The following is a 20,526-nucleotide window of genomic DNA, read 5'->3' on the forward strand; positions in this document are numbered from 1 at the left end:
CACACACACACCTGCAACCTAATCCCCCCTGTTATCCCCTTGGATCTGTCTACACTGTGTTATGCGGTTGCATTGTCCCACAAGTGTCACAATGTTTGTTTTGGCCACGCTGTCACTCGGGTTCCTAGACTACATAGTGTACGTCTCACACTCTATCTTTATCTTCTCTCACCTTTCCTCACTAACTCTCTATCTTTCTATATCTGTCGCGGTTCAGACAAGTACATACAAGGCCTACATCTGGACCAGTTCATGTGTATTCTCACACGCTGATAGTGGGAGGGAGGTGGCATCCGCCCCACAGTAGTGCAAGTTGGCCAGACAAGCCATGTAGCCGTTGCTAGTGCTAACATGTAGCTGGTGCTTCGCCACTGCTAGGTCTAAAAAGTATCCGTTGCTGGGGCTTATACATGACTTCTACAAGGGCTAACATGTTGCCACTGCTAGGGCTAACACATCAGTGCTGGTAGGGCTAACATGCAGGGCTAACACGTGGCCACTGCAAGGGCTAAATCGTAGCCGCTACTAGCGCTACCACATCCTCACATATCCACACATCCACAAGGTCAAACTAACCGCTATGTCTTACCAATGATCCAATCATTTAGTTGACTGCACTCTATGTGTGTGTGTGTGTGTCTGTGTGTGTCTGTGTGTGTGTGTGTGTGTGTGTGTGTGTGTGTGTGTGTGTGTGTGTGTGTGTGTGTGTGTGTGTGTGTGTGTGTGTGTGTGTGTGTGTGTGTGTGTGTGTGTGTGTGCAGCGTGTGTGTTTGTCCTGGACCTTGGGTTCCAGAGGGAGGCCAACCTGATACCATCTCCTCCGCTTTCCCCTCCCTTTAATCTGTCACACTCTCTCTCTCTCTCTCTCTCTCTCTCTCTCTCTCTCTCTCTCTCTCTCTCTCTCTCTCTCTCTCTCTCTCTCTCTCTGTCTGTTGGTTTTTCTCTGTATTTTGCTCACTCTCTCTATCTCATTCTGTCGGTCTTTGTATATCCCTCTGTCTTCTCTGTCTCTCTCTCTCTCTATGTCTTTCTCGCTAAATCTCTCCCCCTCCATCTCTCTATCTCTATCTGCCTGTCTATCTGTCAGCCTGTCTTTCTCTATCCTCTCTTGGTTTATCCATCTCACTCCCATCTCAATCACTTTTTGTCTTTGTCTTCTCTCTCTCTCTCTCTCTCTCTCTCTCTCTCTCTCTCTCTCTCTCTCTCTCTCTCTCTCCCTCTCCCTCTCTCTGTCTCTCTTTCTCTCTCTCCCTCTACCTCTCTCTCCCTCCCCCTTTACCTCTCTCTTTCGTTTTCTCTCTATTCCGTCTCTAAATTTACAACGTGCATACAAGGAAATGAGCTACTTGACTTTTTGGTAACGACCCAGTGAAATGTTTATGGGCCATATCTCACAAGCTAATTCTCACATGACTATAGAACATTTTGTTATTCGTGTATTTTTGTTAGATCCATTCATTTGCAGTATGATGCATGTAACAAACTGGATGTCGGTTGGGTCACTGTTTTTATCTGAGGGATAAATGATTGCTTATCCCCAAAGGTGTCACTATAATAAGAAACGTAACCTTCGATATTACCGCTTTAAGCTAAAATGTTAGTACCATAGGATAATTCAGGATATTTTCTTGCATGAGGACCGTGGCAGTTTCAAACACAACAATGTTGCCCCATGATGACAAAGCATTTTACTATTAATCAATAAACAAGGACCATAACACCATAACTTCCATCATAATCACTAACATTGCTGTGCTCCTGAGACGGCGGTGGCAGTCTCAGGAGCACAGTCACCGTGTACAAGCCCTATCACTTGATACTCACTCTCTGTCGATGACCAGACAGGTGACGGTCTCAGCTGCGATGACATTGGCCGTCCGAATGTCCTCTCTGGAAACAAGACACACATAAGACACCGTGATCAGACACAGTGGAAAAACACTGGACAAAAAGACGAGACAAGTGATGTCAATCATACTTCAATTCAATCGACCACCAATAACGTTGCATTTAAATAATAATGGAAACCGATGCAACATACAAAAGGTGGAAAAGTTGGGAACCGAAGGTTGGCAGCGTCGACTATTTTCAAAATCATTTTTTAGAATGAATTATTTTTGTTCCAAAATTATTTGAAGTCTTTTTTTCCTGAATTACATTGTGCTTTCTAACTCGCTTCAAACAGAGCACAGAATAACAGCCATACTCTTTGCTAGGGGCCAAATCTGGGCCATCAGTCTCCGAATCTAGTGCTGATTCTTCAGACGAGTCCCCCCAATCACACGAGTCTTCCGAATCCGTAATCCAAGAGTCCATCGCTAATCCAACAGAATCTCTCCTGAAAGCTATTCTGAACTATGGAGAGGAGACGATTCCCACACAGCGATCCGTCAACAAAAACCCTGTCTGAACTACTGCTTCTCTTACCGCTCGAAATAGGACGATTATACCGCTACAGATTAGCCACTACTAGTTCAAAATATAAAGTCCCATAAGGTTCATATTCCATCATTTCCAAGAAGAAGATTGAGTTTGAGGTGATAAATCGTGGCTTTGCTTGGTACTCCGATCTTTCTTGGCCAAAAGCTCATCCTGTGAAGAAGTATTACATCCAACCAATGATCGATGTAAAAGAGAGACAAAGATGGAGTAGATGTGTGTAAAAAAGGACGGCAACTTGATTCAGAGAAGCTAGGAGGGTGGAAAATTGAGGACTGTTCTCTGTCTCTCTGTCTGTCTGTCTGTCTGACCGGACTCGGACACATAGCAACGTAACTCTTTTGGATCGAGGTGACAATCCCGTCTTGTGCTTTCTGAACTGCCTCTCCTGTTCCACACACACACCCCCACACACACACACACACACACACACACACACACACACACACACACACACACACACACACACACACACACACACACACACACACACACACACACACACACACACACGCCTGCATGCAGTCGGATACATATGGGGATTCAGACACTAACACACACACACACACACACAAACAAACACACACCTGCACATACACACACAAGCAACACACACACAGAAATAGACCCATCCGAACAAACACACACACGCACACCCTTGTTGTCTATCCTCTCTCTCTCACTAACTCTCACTCTCTGTCTCTTGCACTGTGTGTGTGTGTGTGTGTAAGTGAAAAAGGTCACAGCTGCTGGGGGAACAACAAGGTTTAAAGAGAAAGCATCAGTGACAGAAGAGGGGGAACGAAGAACAGAGGAGAAACCTAGAGAGGAGGGATGAAGTGAGACGAGGGGGAAAGAGCAGAGAGGATAAAGGAACAGTGAAATGGAACAGCTTCGGGGAAGACATTCTGCCCTTGTTGTAATCTAACATCACTGCCGTTGTTATGCTTGTTTTCACTCAATAGAGATTTTAATGGAGGCCAGCGATTGCACATGGTGTGATTGGCACAGTTTTATCAGTAGGCCTACATCTGTCATTGGACGGTGTGAGATTAGGTATGTGCCAGTGGCCGTCCGACTTGCATAGTGTTACTTGTCAACAGCCAGCAGGATACAATTGCAACTGCCGGTTCACAGCATGTTGGGTCTCCAGGCTACATGTTTGTTTATTTGGGTTAGGAATTAAGAGCATTAACCAGATATAGAAAGCCGATATGAAGATATTTAAATTCCAGGGTTCTCGCTAAATATAGCCATTGTTAGATATTGTTTTGATAAACTAGAAAAGGTTGTGGCTCAGCAGACCCGATATCATCTTCGTTCCAGGTCAACACGTTGCTTTTTTTTTTTTTTATGTTTGTGTAATGTACACTGTGTTTATTTGAATCTATGCTGTCTGAGATTTAATGACACTTGTACATTGTGTTGGAAGTCTGTCGTTTATAGTTCAACAGGCATAAGGAGTCCCCTCCTTCAAACAGTGGCATACATAATCTTTAAAAAAAAAAGTAGTGTTAATTGTAATGAAGTTTTGCATGCTATCCTCAGCCATAGCATTGCAAAATATGATGACGTAGTATTTTTTATAAACTCAAAAACGCTGAACGCTTACATGACACAACATAACCATAACACAACATTAACCTTCACTGTACCCTCGGCACCATTGCAAAGGTGGTTTTTTTCCCTCAACAGGTTTTCCAAGGTTAAATATATGTACTATAAAATAATGATGACATAAAAAGCCAAAAAGCCAGCATTCCCGCCAACACATGCCATCATGACATAAACGTCAGAACATGTGAAAACCTAAAATAATTCATTGTCGTATGCTCTGTCATTCCTCGCCACAGCATAAAATAATGTCACAACTCAAGACTCTTAACACACGTACCCAGCACTAACAGATACTCCAACAGTGGTTGTGTCACCATGAATCAGCGGTTAACAGAGAGCAGAGAGAGCTGTGCGTTAGACAGCGGTGTCTGTCACACCACCTGTTCTCCTGATCTACGCTCCGTGCACCAGCTGTGGAGCCCCCGACTGACTGGGATGGTCTCATTGATCCTGGAGGGCTTTGATGAGTCACATGATCGGCTGTGCTAAACGGCTCATTCATTAGCCATCTGGGAAGGGGACTCCTCCCTCGTCAGGGTTACCTACGACTTCCGTCGGATGCAGGCGGATGCGCGTGCACACACACACGCTCATGAATGTATAATGTGCATGCTGAATAAACATGTTCACTGTACACATGTTTATACAGACAAACACGCACAAACGAAAGACAAACATACATACATTGTTGTAAGTAGAGTAGTTGCTGAAGCCTTACCACAAATTGTAACGTGCATGCAAACATACACACACAACACGCACTACTTGCACACAAAACAAATACTACATACACTATCTGCACCACAGACATAAATAGCAACCATAAATCTGATAGGTTGTTGTGTTTATTGTTTTCTTTTCCTGGAAACAAGTGGCAACAGGAAAGAGGATCTCTATTAGTTTAATGATAAACGTACTGTATGCTTAGTATGTCCATGCCAGACATACATGCAACACAATACCCCTGAGACTGTTCCACACACACACATACATACAGACACAAATAATCATAAACCCCACGCACGCACACACATTCATTCATTAATTCATTAATTCATACATACATACATACATACATACATACAAACATACATACATACATACATACATACATACATACATACATACATACATACATACATACATACATACATACATACATACATACATACATACAAACATACATACATACATACATACATACATACATACATACATACATACATGCAAATAAACACACAAGTATTTGTATACCATACACACAAAAATAGGCTCATACACACACACACACACTCACGCGCAATTGTTTAAACAAAATCCAATGCAACCCATTTACAGACACACAACGCAGAATAAACGTCCAGCATCCTGCACACCTTAAAAAGCAAAGGATGATGGCGGCACCACTGCTGACTTTGATTTACACTGTATACACACAGGGAGGACACAGATCAAAGCCCCCGGCATCTTCATGTACAAGGTCCCTTTCAGGAGACCCTTTTGAGTTTCCCGAGGCCACTCGCACTTAACTCCTAATGAGGAAGCAGGGGAAGCCGCGGTGATCAAAAAGCCTTGCATTGATCGTCCTGGTCCTGCTGCTATATTAAGATCCAGAGACAACAGGGGTGACCATCAAAAGGTGTATTTGAATAGAATTGCTGCTTGTGACAAAGTACAATACCCACACTTTCAGCATAAGAGGCAGGAGGAGATGGGGCCACTCAAGGGTACATGGATGAGATGTTCTACACACTTGTATGAATAGCTGTTTAAAAGATTCACTTTAATAAGCGCCTGAGCGCCTGATAAGCGCCAGTCTACCGCTCTATGTTTAAGAGTCAGAACCAGCAAATATAATTATTTGCGCTGTCACAATGTAGTGGGGCTGGGTGTAAAAGGGTTTCTACCCTCACTGTTGATTCCCTTTTTAAATAAATGACTATTTGAATTCTGTATAAAGCCCCCTTTGATGTACATTAATTTGTATTTAATCTAATGCTACATTAAGAACCTTTAATTTAATCACAGGTAGGTTACTGTCAACTCTTTCACCACTTATTGTATACTGAAAACTACTTTCAATAAGTAACGCAAGCCATATGTTGCCATTCTATACTGTTTCAGCTTGGCATCGCAATTGCTGCTGTTAATCAGCCAGTGGCCACAAGATGGCGCTGCGTCCTTCCAGCAGTTAAGGAGTAATGAGGACAATGAGTCTGTGTGGCTTCAACTTTCGTTCCACCTCGTCTCACCTTTTCTGATTGTTCAGACTCAACACTTTTTCTCTGCGGTTCTCTGTCTGCTCTTGCTAGAACCATGAAACAGGACAAACAACGTAGGTAAAAATAACATGGTCCGGAAATCCTATCCCCCCAACACTTTTTTATTTAATTTCAGGTCAGAATTCTGTTCCTCAAGCTTTATTTAAAGTACCATAGACAATCATTTCTGAAATAAGTGTTGGTGGTAGTATATGTTGGAGCCTAGGCTGCTTAGCATTTATTTTTTCGCAGTTTGTTGATATTAATGCGTATATCCTTCTGTTCGTTAGCCAGCGCTTCTCATGGACTCTCGCAGAACAAACCAAGAGAGATCGGCCTGACCAGACAGAGAGACAGACACCACCACTAACACTTTCTGAGCGACTGGAGGAGAATATGGAGTTTTTGTGCGGTTTGGGTACAGCATGGGACGACACCGTGACTCTCAAAGCATTCTTATCATTCAGAACCTCACCGTGCCTGTCAGGAGGAGAGAGTGAGGTGCCATAAAGAGTAAGATGGCTTAAGATATAGGACAGGCACATGAGGAGACAAAGAGGAAGAGTAATAGAGTAAAAGATAGATCAGAGAACTTACCAACGAGGTAAAGAAGGACAGAAAGAGAGACGGACAGATAGAAAGGCAGACGGGTAGAAAAAGTTTTGGAAAGACAGACCGAAAGACTTGGGGATAGAAATACAAACGGAGGGAAAGGCTGAAAGAAGTTCAAGTGAATGACACATTCAGACGGACAGACAGACAGACAGACAGACAGACGGACAGACAGACAGAGTTAGACAAAATATAAAAAAATAAGACAGAGAAGGATGGAAGGTCAGATGGAACCAAAAACAGAAATATACAAAAGACAGGCAGACAACACAAAGAAAAAAAATTATAGAAAAATGGAGGACTCTTACCCCTGGAGGGCCTTCTCCCCGAACCAGTCCCCCTTCCCCTGGGTCCGCAGGTAGACGGGCTCCCCGTTGGCCTGGTCTTCCCTGGTCACGTTCACCTGGAGAAGGAGGAGCAACAAGTGAGACGTGACAGAGGATTGGCAGAAGCTTAGGGGCAGTGATTACCAGGAGGTGCGGGACGGCGGTGGCGGACAAGATGGAAAGCAGGTAGTTATTTCAATGGGCAGTCATTCATTTGTCCATTATATTGACCCTACTAATCTCCCGACTGGGTTGCCAGCCCACTGCAGGAATATCAAGGGATAAACAAAATACTTAAAAAAAAGTGAATTCAAGGAGGTAGGAGGAGGAAAACATATGAAAAAGAAAAAGGACAAAACTAGAAATGTCTGAGGATTATGTGTGATGTGTGTGTGTGTGTGCATGAGCGAGGTGTGTGTTTATAGTGAGAGTGTGTGTGTGTGTGTGTGTGTGTGTGTGTGTGTGTGTGTGTGTGTGTGTGTGTGTGTGTGTGTGTGTGTGTGTGTGTGTGTGTGTGTGTGTGTGTGTGTGTGTGTGTGCATGCATGTGTGTGCATGTGTCTTTTTAGAAATAGACAGTAATAAATGGATGGGATAAATTAGTTGAAGGAGAAAAAATTGGCGGCAGCAGCAGCAGTGTGGAAAATTAGTAAAAAAAAGAATGGGCAGAGCTGGGGGCATTGATGCTAGCAGGGATTGCCATATCAATCAGATTAAGACCAAATGAAGGGTGCAGGGACAGGAGTAGGTATTCCATTTGACCATAAACCTCACAGCAGTAACTAGCGGCATGCACAAAGTTCCCCCTCTTGTGTACACAAACCAGTTAAAGGAGAACCATCATGCCCAGCTACTTTATTATCCAACACCAGAGAGGACTGCATCACATAGGTGTTGTGTAAAGAATGTGGTTTGTTACACCTTCCCATTTCCATGTAAAATGAATCCCGGAGAAGTCTGGCCGTGTGACAGGCAATCTTTGAACTTTTCTATGATTTTTGGCAGAAACAGATGGGATGTTGCTGATTATTTCACAGCACAGGGCTGAGGCGGAAGGTACTTTTCTCCCGCTTCTCTAGATTTCCTGTTCTCCAAAGGATGAGCAATAGGTCAAGGACGACGGCCTTCACATCACTCATGGGTTAATAATCACATTTCCTGGTCACCAAGCTTGTGCGTGTGTGAATGTCGCTATTGGTCAAGCAAAATGCCTCTGAAGCTAATGTGCACATGCTCAATACTTTTGGACCGGCAGTGATACCTGAGTTGGCCTTTACGAAATGTTTGCCGTAGCCCGGAGGAGGAGCTAGGGTAGGGGGCTTTGTTATTATGACAAATAAATATGGCAAATAAATGACCCACAGGATGTGGATTCCATTCAGTTCCTCGATGACCTATACACACAAGCATGATGATGGTGATGGCGATGAAACGTCTGTTCCAACCCTTTCCCACAGAGGGGTGTGTTACATCTCCTTTCCGGTTCTAAAACGGAATTAAGATGTTCCCCACATCATGTAAGCGTGTGTGGTGGCGCTCTCCGCCATGGCGGCTTTGTGCTACTGATCGATGCAGGGCGGGAGGCGGTAACTATGGAAGCAGGTGAAGAGAGAGAGAGCGAGAGAAACTCACCTTTCCCTTGCTGATGATGAAGAAGGTGTCTCCCCGCGCCCCTTGCCTGATGATGTACTCTCCATCTTCATAGTGTGTCTGTCAGGAGAGGGGGAGGAGATGGGGAGAGAGGAGGGCAGGGGAGAGGGGGGGAGAGCATGGAAGAGAGAAGCAGAGCAAGGGCAGAGGAGAGTGGGGAAGGGAGGAGATGGGAGAAGGAGAAGGGGGGAGGAAGGCAACAGCAGAAGGCCAGAGAGGTGAGGGGAGGAGAGGAGATTGGAGGAGAGGAAAAAGGGAGGAGAGGAGAGGAGGGTTGGTGGGGGCAGAGGACAGAAGAGAATGGAAAGGGGAGCAGATGACGTAAGGGAGGGGAAGAGAGAATAGAGGAGAGGGGAGGGGAGGGGAGGAAAGGAGCATTGAGGACAGGGAAGGAGAGCAAGGGAAGAGGAGAGGTGAGGTGAGGAGGGAAAGGAGTTGATTTGGAAGAGAGGCAGAGGGGAGAGAGGTGGGCAGGAGGTACATGGATGATATGTGATGAGTACAGAATTAGAGAGGATGAGAGGAGAGGGGGAGAGCAGAGGGTGAAAAGGGGAGGAGAGGAGAGAGATGAGTATATTTGCACGTTGCTCGTTGTTCTTTTCTCTCGAGCAGCGGGGGCTGAAATACAGTTGCCATAATGAGGATCATAACCGCTTGTAAGAACCCTCATATGCACCCAAATGCTCTCTGGATAGTCCGACACAAAGTGAGAAAGATTGAGCGAGCAATATACGTACACAATCATTTATTCAAATCAAATAATGTGAGGATGACCGTCTGGAATACTTTTGTTATAATAACTTTAGGAGTTACGGTCACGGTGGATACTCCCTCAATGATTTAATCTATTTTGTGTTGAAGCAGTTTTACAAAAAAAATTAAAATGAGAAAGCAAACATCATCTTACGATGTTTAAAAAATGCAAACGTGCTTTATCACCAGGGTTGAGAGGGGTGGAGCAGGGCTTCCAGGAAGTTCATGTCATAAAGCAATTCCCTATTGGCTGGTGGTTGATTCACATACTGCTGGTTCGCGGAACAAACCCCCGCTGCGTGATAAGCCCCCTCTCTGAGAACTATTAAAACAACACATAAAAAATGCAAACACTACGGTGCACTACATTAACATAGAAACCCGGTACTTATTAACGAACCGCCCCCTCAGGATGAAAGTGCTCCTCAGGACGAAGGACGCATGAGCACACGAAGACGTCCCCCAGAGACATGTCTGCCATGTAACACGGCTGTATTCTCCATGTTAACCTCTACAGCTGATGCAATAAAGGAGGATGCTTCCAGCACAATCTGGATACATTATTAATGCTACCAGGCAACCAAAGCTTTGATTCTCCTTGTTTTTTTCAGCTCTAAGCGAAAGGCTTCCCCATAGGGTCCGGCGTTGTATAGCCTTTTAACCTTGTGCGTTTCACTAGCTTTACAAAGCACAACGACTATAGAGAGGCACAAAGAAGGAGGAGAACAGAAGAACGACGAGAGACGGGGGGGCTGGGCAATGCTTACCTCTTCAAGGACGTCGGCGAGCTTGCTCAGAATGTCCTCCTGTAGGCCGTGGAACGTAGGAACACTGCGGAACAAAGGAGAGCGATGGATGAGTTATTAATCAAAACAAGAGGAGAGGGAAGAAAGAGGTGGTGAGGGTCATCTACTCTGTTTTGGTTTGTCCTAAACCTCCCGAATCAGACTAAATCACAGATTATTGTTGTATCGGTGTACATCATAGGCCAACTCCCCGAGGTCACTACCACTTACCTCAGATCCCAAGGTTGAATACACAAGCGAGTGGGGGTTCCCATATTTGTTAACCGTTAGTTGTTTGCCTTCTCTGCCCTCATGAACGCTATCTGCCTGTTATCAAAACAGGATATCTATAACAGGGTGTTGATCTTGTAAAGGCTACAGCCATTAACCATTGGAACAGACACAGAAGAAAAGGGCCTCTCAGTGTCATCCCGGTCATTCACCAGGCCTGGTAAAAGTAATCAGAGGCCATTCAGCCCACCCACCCCACAAGCGGCAAGCCTCTGTAGAGCTCTGCTGATAGAAGAGCGAGCATCGGTCAGCTAGCCAGCTGGCTCTCTCAACGCCACAATCAGGACTGCTATTTTGTTCCAATATTTTCCCAGAAACGTTAAATCCAAGTTGTGAGGCCTTTTAAGGCCTCAAGGCAAATTTCAAATATTACTTAATAATACCAAATATCCAAGATGTAGGTCATTGATTGACCTTTCATATTTCTAAAAACCCAACTCAATACTAACACTTTCCTTTTCAAATGAAATGCAGCATGACTCTTAATGTGAACGTAACAATACGAAGAATATGATATGTGTCCCTCTCACGGATATACAGCTAAAACAAGCCCTGAACCCCAATTTCCTGTGCGTTAAACCCTGAGTGAAGTAGTATTCCCACATGCTCAGCATCTGTGGGTGGATGGCTGTTACGGCGGCCTGATAGCCAGAGGCGCCTTCTCTATCCAAAACTGTAAGGGGCGGGGGAGAGAGCGGATTGATATAGCTCACATAACCCTACAAGATATCACTTATCTTCTATTAACTCCAACTACAAACACAATTGATGTGACCCAAAAACTAAAGCTACTATTATCGAATTATAATCTAGTATATTTTATGGTTTCTCTTCACTTGTTTTAGTTAAATTGTTCAAAAACCTTATTAGTCATGATTCATATTAGATGGATACTGAGCTGAGCGGTTACTAGACACCAATTCAGTCTATACATTGTCTGTTTCTCATATATGTTAAATGTTATTGGCACAGAGAAGACCTGTTCTTCTGTGTAGGAAATAACAAATTCTGTTTAGCTGTGTAGTTTAGCTGTGAAGACAGGGCTGACTTATTGGCCTTTAAGGAATATCAGAAGCCAATGTTTTTTGGAGTGAAAGCTGTGTGACTGTATGTTTGAACCCAATGACCCATACCCAAAACTATTAATTATCTCCTGTTGCACTTGGCCCACTCTCAATGTTCTATTGTTAAGCAGACTTTTCCCCTCTCTCAATTTACTATTATTTAGCAGACGCTTTTATCCAGAGCAACTACCAGTGAATTGAGACATTTAGGAGGCGGTTTAGAGGCATGTTTGCCTGGGAACCAGACGAGTCTTGCAGGCTCATGTTTCCTTTGCTCTGCAGATAAGGTCTGGCTCCCCTCCCAAACAAAAAGATTTCTGCCCATTACGAGATAGACCGACCATTCACAACCGTTTATCTAATATGAGGCGGGATAAATATGATAATTAAATCCAATAATTTTTTCAACAAAGATGGCTTCCACTGATGTCTGTTGTTTACTCTTTCGAGACAGTATTAAACGAGCTGGACGGTATAATTTCACTAAAAGAAGAAGAAACCACCGCCGATGATTTTTCCGTCAATCAGTTCTGCATCTGCTGTTTTGGTTGATATGGTTGGTTGTAGGCCTATCCAATTTTGTCCAAAGGTCTTTGGTGTGCGCCCGTTAATGACGCACTTTGGAAATTGAAAATTAACCGAGAGGTTCCAGACTAATTCAGTTAGCAATTTGTCTCGTGATGCCAGGCTGGGGGCATCTTGCTGAAGGATGCCTAAATGTTAGGCTGCATACATGTGGATTGAAGACAGTGCATTCAGGGTTGGTATCCAACACCCTGACAACTACAATATCATAACCATCATTTCATAGTTCAGTGCCATTCATGACCACCAGGTGCTATATTGTGAAGTTTTCTTCCTGCAGAGTTAAGGCCACAACACGCAATGCTTCTGGTAAAGTGAAAAGGGGCATCTCTCTAAGGTAAAAAAAAACAGCTCACTAGTTTCCTGTTTAGTCAGCGTTTCATATCCACCCACCTGTCTGAGATTGGAACGGTCTGTCACCCTGCTTGTGAGGCTGATTGAAATCACAATGATGCATGAGCCTTCTGACCTGCAGCATTATCTATAGAGCACACACACGCACACACACACACACACACACATGCAGGCAGACAAACACACACACACACACACACACACACACACACACACACACACACACACACACACACACACACACACACACACACACACACACACACACACACACACACACACACACACACACACAAAGTAACACACACATGTTCATGGACACACACACACACACACACACACACACACACACACACACACACACACACACACAAACATACACAGATACTCAAGTGTGCACACACAAACACCTTGCTGGGAGGTACGCAGAGAAAGTCAACAAGAGGAAACTCGTGGGCAAGCTTAGTGTGTACCCAATCTGCCGCTCTGTTGAAGTGAAAAGGCAATAGACTCTCCCCCGCCCCCTTAATACTGGACTTCATGCAGAACATTGTCATACTTTATTTATTCTTCTCTAAAGCCCAAGACACGACGAATAGCTCTGTTAGACGCCATCAAAGATCAGGGGAGATGAGTCACAGAATGTTTCAGATTGGCGCAAATAACTTTTTGCTTCAACTTCAGGCGAGTCCATCTTTCTATTGAGTAGTCTGAGACGGAGCAAACAATTCCCAATTTGCCTTTAATGTGGTAACCCACCCCCGTTCCCTCAGTCTTGCTTTTCAAATCTTTATGGTAACACGTTTTCCTTTGAACTGAAAGGGGGACGGGGTCGAACAAAGACCAAGGAGACAAAATGGAAATGGGAGTCATTTTCAATTTTTGTGGAAAATGTATAGCAGTGAGCAATTGAACGAGCAGCGTTTTTAAAAAACACCCGGTTCAAACGTGACGTCACTCAGTGGGGGGGCGGGGGTGGCGACCAGAAAAAATGAGGAGTTTGAGAAAATTGTAATAAGAAAAGGCTCAGGAGAAATTAAATCAGGATCGCTATCTAGGTCATCCATCTATATTTTTGTCATTTAGGGATAGATTGTCTGCTTGGCTCACCTTTTCAGAAACTCCATGTACTCTGTGTGTTTTATGAGTCCTGTCCTCATCATAATCGTCTGGAAGCATTGCCGGTCAATGGCCCACAGCTTGACGTTCGTAAGAGCTGAAGGAAGAGGAAAATACAGTGTTGGAGAGAGAACGAAAATGCTTTTATGGACACAGCACACAGACACAGTGGAAAATACTTATATTGTCGGCTCTCAACCTTCATTTCTTTTTAATACATGCCATTTGGTATACCCTTTTATCTTAAGTGTTCTAAAATAGGATGAGTGCAAAGATTCCCAGCATGGGTTAGAATGTGTAGGAATGCAACTCCTAACCATGAGCTTGTTAGTGTAGTGTAGTGTAGTGTTGTTAGTGTCATGCTCTGCCAATGGAGCATGCCATAAAGGCATAGTGTCCATAATGTACACCTTATGGAGCCATCTGGAAACCTGGATTACCCGAGCAACATCGATAACCCTAGCAATTAATCTCATTTTAAGATTCACGTCTATCTTTTATTGCAAGAGCAAAAGCATAATTGCTTCCATCATTTTGTTAAAATATCTTATTAAAACAGAAGATGTTGTCTCAACTGGACGGATGGTATTCCCCATAGTTTGATTTAGGTGGTTGATTCATCCCTTATGGAATTTCCCATGAGTCTGCCAAGTGGATAGACATGACAGGCCTTATCCTTACACAGGTCATGATGAAATCACACTTGGTGGTCTAGTTGTCCACCACTGGGAAACAGAAACAGAATGACTACAGAGGGATGGGCTAGTTTCTTCTGGACAGGTTTTTTATGAAATGTTCTTTTTCGGATACCAGCACAGAGGGAATGTCGGAATGTGTGACTGCATAAGAACTTCTGATCAACCAACCATGTCCCCCCAAAAGGTGAACTTAAAGAAACATACAGTGATAAAAGCAACGAAAGAAAAACCCAGGGATTTATCCATAGTTGTGTATACGGCAGCAATGATGATCTACAATCTGCAAGTCATTGATTAAGAAATAATAATGAACACTGTGGTGTCTATTCAACACAGGGTCATTTTACGACTTATTTTATGTAAACAATTAATTGTGTTACACTTCATTTATGTAAACACAACCCCAATGAATGCCAGGCTAGCTATGGAGGCTAATGGTTTCAGCTTGGAGAAACTCTCAAGGATGTGTATGGCTTAACGTTAACACAGAGCTCCCAGAACATGGTCACCATGTAAATATTAATAAACACAATGCATAAACATAATGTGCCTCGGTTGTATAGTCAGACAGTGGTCAAATGAAAAGACGGAAGGACGGGAAATCAATTCTGTATTTCACCAGACTTGTGGAGGTCTCAAATAAATAAATTGTCCCGTAGATTTCTCAATAGTTTCTGGCTTTATTTATCCATACTATCAGCTTGAGTGCATGGTAGGCCCACATATTTCTTATTTAAGTCAAAACATAAAAACATACCAGAAGCTCAAAAAAAGGATAATACATGACATACTACTCTGTGGAGGGAATAACAAGCCTACGAGTAATTTCATATTTTCTCCCCACTTGCTTAACGTTTGGCCACAAAAAAAACTAATCTAAATCGGGGCAACACCAGGGGAGATCTACCCTCATAATGGGAGGTCTGATGCTTGCAGAAGAGAGATCCCACCGAATCTTATGTTCCCCCTTCCCCCTGTCCTATACCCCCACCCTCTAGTAAATCCCACAAACCAACATCAGTACACGCAGAGACACAAATAGCTCCCCCCATGCTGTCTGTGCAAAAAACGAAAGCATTGACGCACAGAATAAGCAGCCATTATCATAACCTACAAAGTTGGCATCCATCTTTATCCATACATATAAGCTCCAACCCATTTAGACCGGGTACACTGAATGCTAAACTAAAGCTAACTTAATCTAATCAGTGAGTTTGACAGTGGACAGTGGTACTGCCCAGGTCAACAGAGATCCCAAGATCAACTATCGCCCCCAAGGCCTTTTCTCACCTTTAGGGTGGAACAATAAATCCAGATTTATGGAGAAGGTCATGCTATCTGTCCACAAGTGGATCCATAGAAAAGCAAAATGTAGTAGCCCCAGCCACACAATCTACAGTTTGAAATGATAGAGAAAATATGTGATGTTGGTCTCATAGATATTACCAATTTTTAGTTTATAGGTATTATAAATGTTCTAATTATTGCTTTTACGTTTTTAGTATTTAATTACTGTTGTGTAATTTCTGCTGTGACACCCTCATTCCCTTTCTGCGATCAATAAAGTGTATCTGATCTTATCCATCTATCTTATAACAGTGTTGGGGCAGTAGCAGTCCAGCCAATCTCTCTTCTATTTCCCTCTGTAACGCCTGGTTGGTCGTTCTTAGTCAGCATGCCAGTCAGCCAGGTATGAACTGACCTATAGGTGACTCATGTGGGAGGCTATACAGCTGAGCCGCAAACCAACTGCAGCAGAATTGCTTGGTGGTAAAGTGTGGGAGGGAGGGCTGCTGGGAAATAAGAATTGTGGAAGCCCACCTCCCCGGCCCCACTCAAGCAAAGTAGGTAAATATGTTTTTTTTTGTGGAGACTCTTGATGTTTAAATTGCATTGAGACTTAGGGAGTCATGGTAAGCTAGTGAGCCAGTTAGCTCGTTGCATGCTTGACAGTTCTTGCAAAATAGAACCCGAATTTGGTTCCTCCCAATCGTGCCTGTGTTTGTCAAAATGATATAAAAAAACAATATTCTGTTGTTCAAATCAGGATCCTCGTCAGAAAGTCTTCATGCACTTACCTACCATGCTTCTAACACAATCTTTTGTCAAGTTATTTTAGATTGTTTCAGTCGTGTGTGTGGTGTGATCAAACAATCACAATATTAAATATAATGTTTCAAAATCCCATCACAAAACACATTTGCATTCAGTTCGCCATGGTATCGCACAGTAATCAGTCACAGAAAATGTACCACAAACTATCATATAAACATGCGAAGGGCTGTTACATTACAACGCTGTCAACCTCAAAAGCCAATTTGTAATTATATGACTTGTTTCTTACAAATTGAGCCCAAGAGACACCGAGGCGAATACAAACCCAGAGTCGGAGCAGAGACATTTTCAGTTATAAATAGAACAGTTACAACAGTGGGCCTAAAACTGCTGCCATGGGAGTCATTAGTCCCAATCAGATAAAACAACATTGTTTGGTTGATTGTTGAGTATGGGCAGGTGTCTGTGTCTCTCTCTGAATGTCTCTGTGTTAGTTTTTGAGTGTGTGTGTGTGTGTGCGTGCGTGCGTGTGTGTGTGCGTGTGTGTGTGTGTGTGTGTGTGTGTGTGGGGGTGTGTGTGTGTCTGTGTGTGTGTGTGTGTGTGTGTGTGTGTGTGTGTGTGTGTGTGTGAGAGTGTGTGTGTGTGTGTGTGTGTGTGTGTGTGTGTGTGTGTGTGTGTGTGTGTGTGTGTGTGTGTGTGTGTGTGTGTGTGTGTGTGTGTGTGTGTGTGTGTGTGTGTCTCTGCCTGAGGCAGGAACATAAGCAACAACTCAACAATACTTTACAAAGAACAGGTAGAAAAGATGATAGGCCCTAATATATAGTATATACTAATATACACTAATATAATGGATTGTTAAAATATTCCAACATCTTTATTTCCATCTCTCTTTCTCTCCGTCCCATTTGGCCTCTCTCTCTCTCTCTCTCTCTCTCTCTCTCTCTCTCTCTCTCTCTCTCTCTCTCTCTCTCTCTCTCTCTCTCTCTCTCTCTCTCTCTCTCTCTCTCTCTCTCTCTCTCTCTCTCTCTCTCTCTCTCTCTCTCTCTCTCTCTCTCTCTCTCTCTCTCTCTCTCATTCTCTCTCTCTCTTATTATAACCCCGCCATGCACCAGACTCCCATTCGTCAACCTCACCATGGCTGCAATTAAATCATTGTTCCATGAAGGGGCGGAAGTGTTGGGAAACCTTGGGAATATTGATCATCACCAGCCGGCCCAGCTGAGAGATATCTCGGCCTGCTGTAGGCTATTAAGAGACTCACTAGACTGGATTTAACATGAGGCACTTGCATATATTGCATACTATTAACCTGGGGTGATGCAGCATGGCCGGGAAGGGGGAAAGTCCCTGGGCAAATGAATGTGGGCGCCCATCTTTAGGACGTGCTAAATTAACTTCTTGCTCGGGAACGGTAGACCCGTGAGCCCTGGGATGACACTCAGAATCTGTCAAAGTACACCCACTCGCGTGTGTCCTAATTCCGCCTCTGCGACTGTCTTGGCAGCCATTGTTGCCGTGATCCCTTCCCATTGTCAACGTGTCGTTTCATAGCAGAGGAGGAAGATTATTCGCACTGTCACTCTTTTTTGTTCTGAGTAAGCAGGCACAGAGACACACCGACGCATCTGCACACACAAACAGGCACATATGCGTGCACAGACAAGCACACGCACACACACACACACGCACACGAAACAACCAAAGGAAAAAAAAAAACACCGGAGAAAATCACACACATTTACACACACCAGACAAACTTCAATAATCACAAGACCACAAACACACACACACTAAGACACACAAAAAACTCTAAAACATTTAATAAGACTGAAAGATCACACGACCACAGGAACTCCATTCCCCAGAGTCCTTTGCTCCACATGCTTTCCCAGAGCATTAAGTGAGCACATTCAGCTTTGGAAAATAGCCTAACTATCTAGTCTCACCAGGACAGTATTTCTGCCTGCCTGATCTATTACATCTCACCATGTCTTCTGAGTCGTTTCTCACACCTTAAAACACTGGAGACTTAAATCCCAGTACGCAACACTTCATGCATTAGAATAAAAGGCTACCCACTAAGACTTTGGAAAAGATTTGAAAATGGATCAACACTTTATACGGTCATGTCAATTGAATTTGTATAGCCCTTAATCACAGTTAGCCTCGAAGGGCTTTGCATGGCCTACATTTTACCACTCCCCATAACACTAAGGGCCCTATTTTAACGGTCTGATACGCAAGTATAGCTTTGTGGGCGGTTCTATGGCGATGTTGCTATTTAACCAGCGCAGAAATGACTCTTGCGCCCGCCTCAAATCTAAAAAGGGTTGGTCTGAAGTAGCCTAATTACCCGTAGGTGTGGTTTGGGCGTAAAGTGCAATAAACCAATGAGAGTGCCAGCTCCCATACCCTTTAAGAGCCATGAGCGCATTTGAATCTGACAAGTTGATATTTTGACAGCGTGTTTGCAGTCTCAGATGAGACAGATGCACATGAATTTCAAATGGCTCAGTTTATGGCCAAATAGTATGGGCTAATTCACACATGGAATAAGGTTTTCTTCCACAACTTTAGAAAGTCCTCAAATAAATTTAGGCAAAGAAAACTTAACACACATATGATATGCGGTAACTGTGGTTCTATTTAATGATATACGCAATACATTATAAACATTGTTTCTTATCAGTATTGTATGCATTATCGTTATCGACTTGTGTTCCTAATATGCATGTGTCCCCCCGTTAATATACATTGCCATGGACTGTATTATGCGTTACGTGTTTAGTTTGCGTGTGTTTAAACAGATGGACGCACACACACGCGCCCGCATTCATTAATTATTTTACACATACACACACGCGCGCCTGCATTCATTCATTCTTTTTAACACTCAATTGCAGTATAACAATGTTTTCTAACGATCAAATACTCATCAATCCTAAAAGTTATGGGCATATACACGATGTCTGTGTCAAGAAAATATGTGTTTGCTGTATGGTGTTTGCAGATGCATTGATTTAAAAGTACAACTTATTACCGCTGTATCAACTGTTCTTTCCCAAATAATTTACCAAGAATGTGTGGCTAGGTAGATGAGAGAAGCAAAGTGTATGGGCGAGGTGCACAAGCAACATTATGCATGCCCCCCTGAAATAGCATCTGAACAACGCGCCACTGACTTTAAGGGCCCTATCTTGCATCCGGCGCAATTGACTTTCTCACTGGCGCATGTGTCGTTGCTAGTTTGCAACTGGCGCAGAGCGTTCTTTTCCATCCTGCGCCACACGTCGGTAAATTAGGGAAAGATCTTGCGCCCCAAGGGGCGGTTCGGCGAAAAGGGGAGGCGTGTTCTGAGGCAAACGTTCCCTGGTGCTATTCTGCAGTTTCAAGAATCACTTGCGCCACAAACCAGGAAATACCTGGTTTAAAGTCAGTGGCGCGTTGTTCAGATGCTATTTTTATGGGCGCATGCATTTTGCTTGTGCCGCCCACAAAGCTACTTGCGCTTAGCGCTTCTCAATTGCGTTTCAGACCGTTAAAATAGGGCCCTAAACCAGCTATTTCCTGGTTTGTTGCGCAAGTGATTTCTGAAACTGCAAAATAGCACCAGGGAACGTTTGCGCCAGAACACGCCTCTTCCTTTCACCGGCCCGCCCCTTGGGGCGCAAGATCATTCCCTAATTTACCGATGCGTGGCGCAGGAGGGAAAAGAAAGCTCTGCGCCAGTTGCAAACTAGCAACGAGAGAGAAAGTCAATTGCGCCAGCGAGAAAGTCAATTGCGCTGGATGCAAGATAGGGCCCTAAGCCTTCTAAAGGGCAAGGAAAAGCCACCCTCATTATGGAGAGAAGAAGAACCCTTGAGGAGGAACACAGAGGATGGCAAGGAGCACAATAGGTTCCAAAATGGAGGGAT

The 20,526-nt window shown here is 43.7% G+C and overlaps 1 protein-coding gene across 3 annotated transcripts in view; it reads right to left on the minus strand.

Annotated features, from left to right (window-relative positions):
- LOC130404506 (cGMP-dependent protein kinase 1) overlaps positions 1-20,526 on the minus strand; it is a 71,505-nt gene that overhangs the window by 12,304 nt on the left and 38,675 nt on the right. For 2 of the 3 annotated variants that reach the window (XM_056609285.1, XM_056609283.1), the window contains exons 4-8: positions 13,847-13,952; positions 10,425-10,488; positions 8,887-8,964; positions 7,238-7,332; positions 1,825-1,890 (exon numbers count right to left, since the gene is read on the minus strand). In XM_056609285.1, the coding sequence (XP_056465260.1) occupies positions 1,825-1,890; positions 7,238-7,332; positions 8,887-8,964; positions 10,425-10,488; positions 13,847-13,952 (409 nt within the window). Of the gene's footprint in view, positions 1-1,824; positions 1,891-2,206; positions 2,911-7,237; positions 7,333-8,886; positions 8,965-10,424; positions 10,489-13,846; positions 13,953-20,526 lie in introns of those variants that run through there. The other variant, XM_056609284.1, reaches the window with a different exon arrangement.

This window comes from Gadus chalcogrammus, chromosome 15 (assembly GCF_026213295.1).
Source record: "Gadus chalcogrammus isolate NIFS_2021 chromosome 15, NIFS_Gcha_1.0, whole genome shotgun sequence".
In the NCBI taxonomy this organism is placed as follows: Eukaryota; Metazoa; Chordata; class Actinopteri; order Gadiformes; family Gadidae; genus Gadus; species Gadus chalcogrammus.